We start from the raw sequence: 7,006 nt of genomic DNA on the forward strand, positions 1-7,006 counted from the left end.
GATATTGGATTCCTCAGAGCTAACAAACCTTTATAAAAGCATGCTGTATCCATTGTGCATTTGTATTGAAATTCTCTCTGCTCCAGCAGAGAGACTGGAAAATAATTACTGGCTTATTTTTTTGTCAAATTTATCTCTGAGAAATGAGGATATTTCTGGAATATCTATGTCCACATCTGAGTTAGTTTACCCAGAGTAGTTTGTAAATATTAATGTCAGTGTTAAAGGGGAGAAAAGTCATTTATTAACCCCTACCTGAGGGCAAAGGAGGGAAAATCATTTGTTGTCATAAGGCTTGACAAAAAGATTAGGCAGTTCCATTTTAGACCACATTGCTAACCTTATCAACACCCATGACAGAAATAGAAATAGCAAATATACTTAGATAAAGTAATTACCTTGTAAAAGAATCAGAGGACAGTTGAATCACATTTTTGTTTTTAAAAAGAAGCAGAAAATACTTCATACTGTTTCATCAAATGAACAAACTTAAACAAGAATTGTGCTCAGTGTTTGTTTTCGCATAATAAAAAACATTTATTGTGAATAATTTTTATTTGTTCCCTTCAATAGCATAATTGTTATAAAAGTAAAATTTGACATTTTCCATAACAATTAATTTTCATTGAAAATAAGATATTTAATATGATGCATTTAAAATAATCTAATCTGGTAATGTCAATAGACTCTCAGTAAATGGCCAAATTTTGTTTGGTTCATGGTCCAAGGTGAATATGAGTAGTAATGTCAGCATGTTCCTTTAAAGTTAATGATATTTTCAGATTTTTATTTCTTTGTACTTTCTATAAAATGCATTTTACTTTAGCTACTGACCAGTGAAGTTTAGGCTGCACCAAGAAGAAACAAAAAGAACTATCTTTGGAGAGTGTTGCTATCATCGAAAGAGTTCAATATGAGGTAATAGATAGATCAGATAGATAGATAAACAGACAGACAGACATTCTGTTAAAAGGAGTTAAATTCTAAGAATAATAATAAAAAAAAAATCACTGGAAATTTCAAATAGTATTAGCAGCCATTTAATTAACTATTCCTGAAATAAAATTTAAAAAAAGAAATGGTAAATTGTAAAATTAAGCTATGTTTTCTGCATTAGTAGAGATAAATTCTAATTACCTCCAACATAATTAATGACTGGATTTTGTTATATAATTATTCAATAAGCAATGGAGTGAGTAAAAGCAAGCAAATAGCACATAATACAACCAAAAAAATGGATTCCAAAAGTTGGCTAGTAAATTCATTTTTAAGATTTAAAATAGTGCCATTTCTCCAGGAGAGATCTTTCTAAAACAGGAATCACATACTGCCATTCCAAGGATGAAACCTAGCTGTAGAAAAATTTTTGTACTTTGTGGCTGTTGGCCTATGCTCACAAATTGGGCGAATAATATAGAAACTCAGATTTTTCATTTCTTATGAAAATCCTGATAATTAAAAGTGAGACATTACGGCAGTGTCAATTAGAACCCCATAAGCATCTGGTGCATGTGCTTCAGAGGTTTTCATTGTCCTCCACCAGTTCATCTTACATATTCCTGTGCATTTCAAGGAGCAATTGTTGGCTGTGTATAACAAGAAGAGAGGATCTGCTCCCCGGTACCCTCATAGATAGAACAAAAGGCTGATGGGAACAATTTTAGTAATATGAGTACTTCTGAATGATAAGAACTGCTATAGAGATTTCTTCTGAAGGTAGTTGGAGAAGAAGACCAATTGGAGGTGACACTTAAGTGAAATCAATCAAGTCAAACATTCAAAAATGATAACTGCATGTACCAGTAAATTTCAGAGTCCTGAAGAATATATAATAGAATTTAATAAGAAAACACAAAAATGCTCTCAGTATGTACAAGGATCATTTAACTGGCTTCCTTAAAATTTATTTTTAAGATAAAATACTGACCAAGATGCATAAACACAGTCATCCAAATTTAAGTTCCTCTTTCTCTCCATACATATACATATACAGTCACCAAATAATTAACACAATATACAAATAGGCATAAAAGAAAAATGAAGTCAACTTCCAAAAAAATTTACAAAGGGAGGGAAATAAAAACAACGAAAAAAAGTTTCTCTTAATTTTTGTTTGTAAAGAAATGCTGTAAAATATTGCCCATTATTTAATTTTCTATTTAGATAAATTTTAGTTGATTTTTATAATTAAGATTAAGGGAAACAATTGTTATGATATCAACAATGTGTGTTATTGCATAAAAACATTAACTTTTTCTTTTCAGCTAAAAATTCCTCCTGTAACATTTATTCAGAGTTTGAATGTGGAAATGGAGAGTGTATTGATTACCAGCTCAGCTGTGATGGCATTCCTCACTGTAAGGATAAATCAGATGAAAAGCTACTCTACTGTGGTAAGTATCCAATATGTGATTTGCTCATTTTAGAAAGATTTATAATTTTTTAAAAATATTTTTTGTTTTTTCTCCATTTGGTCTATATGTATGATTTCTGTAATGTTTCCCATTTAATATGCATATCAAGACAATTGGTTTGGTTTTGCTCTTGTTCAAATGGGTACCTTATTTATTATTCATTACCCACAATATTCATTGAACAATTTTCTCATGGTTTTCTATTCATGAGAGGAAAATTTAAATATAGCAGGAGCCTATCTAGTTATTCACCTTTAGCAATAGGTTTTAGGCTTACATTCCTCAAAATATAAGTCAGAAATATCAGTTATTGATGGATATTGCAGGTTTACATTTGGAGCAAAGGTCCATTATCATTAAATAGCATGTTGTTGAGTTCATATCAAAGTGTTATCTATTTGATTCTTGCCTCCAAGGTTGACATGGTACAAAGTGTCCTTAGGTACAAAGGCCGACTATTTTAGCCATGGTCCACATCAAGCATGGAATACTGCCAGCCGTGCTTCTGCAGGTGACACCAAGTGATAGTCAACCTTTCCCTCTCCTTTGGGAGTAGAGGTTAGCTTTTTGACCCAATTTATGGTTAAGTGTTTTATCTTAAGTCACACAGTTAGTGTTGGAGACAGGGTTCTATCCTAGGTAGTCTGGCTTGCTAATTTGTCTCAGTAGTCAATGTGGGAAATTATTAAATAGTGTTAGCATGAATATATAAATTCTATTATATATTCATCAGTAAATGACTGATGTTTGCCTTATTGCAATAATATTTTTCTTGGAAATCAGTGTCTGTTCAGTCATGAATAGTTCTCATAGAATTGATCCAGATTATTTCTAAGTGGATCTGATTTATTTTTGTATTACAATATAATAGTATTAGTGTTGTATGCTCTGCAAAATTTAAGAATCTATATCTGGAATTGCTATACTTGGCTTCTACTTCTCTCCCTTGTTCCGTTATCTGGGCAATAATTATACCGAAATATTCGATGAAATTTTAAAACAAGAGGAAGATGGAGTTTGCTAAATTCACAGGCAATTCTCTTACTCTTCACACTGCAGAATAACATGCTCTCATTTAAAATGAGAATCAAATGTAATTTGTTCATGATAGATCTGTAACTAAAATCTTAGGAAATTTACCTCAACTGACATATTTTATTGAATGAACAGCTATATCTTGTATACTATGAAAGTATTAAGGCACATAAAATATAATAATAATGAGTTTACAAATTCACATTTGTTATGATTTGGCTTGAGAATATATTTTATGTTATTTTTATCTTAGAAGCCAGATCATATTTGTGTGAGCAGAAACTGGCAAATTTTTTTCTTTAAAGAGTCAGCTGGTAGCTACTTTAGTTTTTGTGAAGCATATATGCTCTCTGTCACATATAGTCTATATGTTTTCAATTTTTTGTAGTCTTTTAAAAATTTTAAACCATTCTTAGCTCCAGAATCATACAAAAACAAGCTCATGGGCTGCATGTGTCCTGTGGGCTACAGTTTGACAACCTAGCTATAGATTCCAAGCTTTAGAATCATACCTGAGGTTTAATCCTTGTTCTCAAACCTGCTAGTGTGTGACTAGTATGAACAAGTGTACTTACTTCTTTATATTTCAGTTTCCCACTACAAAAGAAGCCTCTTTTCAATGGTGATTGAAAGCAAATAAATGTTTATTTATATATGCTCAGTGTAGACCTTGGTACAAAATTAGTGTTCAGCAAATTGCATCTATTATTATTTTAAGTGGTAACTTCTGCCCCAAATCAGAAAATGTCAGGAAACTCTCATTAAGGTAAATGAAATTCAGAAGGCAATTATTATTCTTCTTAGGAAGTTTCCAGTAGACATTTTTAGAAGATTTTGAATAAAAATTTATGGTTATTTATGTGACCTGGATTCACTAATTCAGGAATACATATCTTGTTACTTTTTTTTTGGTTTTTGTTATAATATCCTTGCAGAATACAAACAGCATGGTAGATAGGTGTTGGAGGGTCTTTATTACTTTAGAGGTAGAGATTTATCTTTTCAGAATTGAAGATGTGATATTTATTTATTTCTGTGTTGACTAAAATATTAGAAACAATAATGAGGATATAATTTAAAGATATCTTCAAGTATGAATCACTGAGGTTAAAACATTTAGCGAAAAAAGCTCTTTACTTGATGAACTACTTGAAAATGCATGAATATTCTAACCCAGAATTTAGATACTGCACAACACTTGTTTTATAGATCCATAACCCAGTGATAATTATTGAAATATCATCTGTGATTTTAACTTTGTAAACTTTTTTATAAGACCTTTAATTATGTGTTTCTACTTTTATTTATAAGAAAACAGAAGTTGTCGAAGAGGTTTCAAGCCCTGCTACAATCGTCGTTGTATTCCTCATGGTAAATTATGTGATGGTGAAAATGACTGTGGAGACAACTCTGATGAATTAGATTGTAAAGGTAAATATATGTTGCACCAGACTAGGAATATTATTATACTAACTGTTTCCTGAACTTTTCAAAGTGTGTTATTAAGAACACTGTGGTTTCACCCTTTTGATATATAACACCTATCAACATCTATTGACCGTACTTTGGTAAATGCTTTTGGAGGAGAGTTATAAGAATTAATTGAATATTATGACTATATTCTCTGTTTCCGGTTTCTATTCCTTTGCTCACTTTAAAACTCTTTTCATTTCTCACCTCTTCAGTTCGACCACCCTACTTATTAGACATTTCTACCAGAATGTGTAATATTGAAATTACTTCTCCAAAAATATTCCCCTTTATTTCTTAATTCTCTATTTTACACATGATCTCATCATTTCTTTATCAACAGGATAGGAAACCTTGGTGTTATTCTTGATTCCTCCTTCCACTATATTTTATCACCCACATGCCTAACCACCAACAAATCTTCCAATGCTTTGAAATATATTCCCTTTTAATCTACTTTGAGCCTGGGTTAACAGAGTAACCCTTTAAATAGTCTCCCTGTCTCTACTCTTTCTAATTAATCCTAATGTTGTTAGTCATGCTAACACTATTTAATAATTTCCCACATTGACTACTGAGACAAATTAGCAAGCCAGACTACCTAGGATAGAACCCTGTCTCCAACACTAACTGTGTGACTTAAGATAAAACACTTAACCAAACTGTGCCTTAGTTTCATAAACTATAAGAAAAGATCAATTTTCTTTTTTAGGTAAAATTAATTAAGGACTGAGACATGAAATTACTGTCATGTGCCTGCCCTCAAGAAGTTCAAACTCTAAGTGAAAGATAGTCAATTAAACAGATGAAGATGTACATAAGGTGCTATGATTGTACATATAAGACCATTTATTTTTTGGGTTTGGAAGTATTCTGAAAGGTTTCATAGACTAAATTAATTTTAAACTGTGTCTTAAACTATAAATAAGATGGAAAGTTCAAAATAGAAAAGAATTCTGAGTAGAGGGAAAATCGAAAACTGCAAGTAATTTGATATGGTTAGAGCCAGATTGCATATTAGGGAGTGGTAACAAAAATGAGACTAGTTAGAGGAAGAAGGAAAGACATGAATACGTTTTTTTGATGCCAGGTTAAGGAACTTGAACTTTATCTTGTAGTCACCAGAAAGTTACAGACTGTTCAAAGCAGGCCCAATATAATCAAATTTACATTTCAAAATGAAAGAAAAAGGAGATAAAACTATGATTGTGCAAATGAAAGCGATAATACTTAGATAGTAAAGACAAAACAGGAAGCTATTAAAGCAGCCAAAGCTAAGAAAAAAGAGGAGGGAGACAGCTATAACAGCATTTTAAAAGGCAGCATAACAAGTCTTTTTGGGTAATGAACATAGAGAAAGCATGGGGAAAGAATAGAGGAGTTTTCTGGAGTTTTTTGCCTGTTTTAAATTATTATTTTTTATCATTATTTATTTATTTTTGTAGGTCTTTTGTGTAGAGTAGGGATAAGATAATAAAGATAACTTTTATTCTGAAGCTGAGCACCTATAGACCTTCAGGTGGAACCGTCCCAAAGGCACGTAAATAGATAAAGATGGAAACTCAGGTATTAGATTTAGACAACAAGTATTGATTTGGGGCTCCTAAAAGAGAGAAAGCTCAGAGAATGTATGAAGTAATAATTTTAAGGAGTGAATCAAAATTGCCTGTTGAATTTTAAAAAAATAAAGACAGTAATATAAAAAGAGAAGTAGACCTCAGGAATTAAAGAAAGATCTTCATAAGAAATTATTTTTTTCCAAGAAAGAAAGATCAGTTAGCATTCTAAAGTCAAGAGAGGTCAAGAGGGCAGGCATAAACTGGAGTTTCCATTATATTGACAAATAGGAGATAATCTCTTGGTTACCTTCATGAGAGTCAATTCCATAGAAGAGTTAAGTAAAAACCAGATCATATTAGGTTGAGGCAGAAAATGGACGGTGAAGGAGTAAAGACAGTGAATTAAAACTATTTTTTAGAAAAGATTGATGGTAAAAGAAAATGTGAAGTACAGTTGTAATGAGAAGCCTATGCAAATTCGAGAAGGACAGCGGAATGCATACAAATTATTTTGGAGAGAAATGGATA

General features: G+C 31.5%; 1 protein-coding gene across 1 annotated transcript in view; it reads left to right on the top strand.

Annotated features, from left to right (window-relative positions):
• LRP1B (LDL receptor related protein 1B) overlaps positions 1-7,006 on the top strand; it is a 1,708,438-nt gene that overhangs the window by 1,434,624 nt on the left and 266,808 nt on the right. Inside the window, exons 46-47 of the mRNA XM_011354519.1 lie at positions 2,265-2,393; positions 4,761-4,880. Coding sequence (XP_011352821.1) covers positions 2,265-2,393; positions 4,761-4,880 — 249 coding nt within the window. The remainder of the gene's footprint in view (positions 1-2,264; positions 2,394-4,760; positions 4,881-7,006) is intronic.

Source organism: Pteropus vampyrus, unplaced genomic scaffold (genome assembly GCF_000151845.1).
Source record: "Pteropus vampyrus isolate Shadow unplaced genomic scaffold, Pvam_2.0 Scaffold17, whole genome shotgun sequence".
Lineage (NCBI taxonomy): Eukaryota > Metazoa > Chordata > Mammalia > Chiroptera > Pteropodidae > Pteropus > Pteropus vampyrus.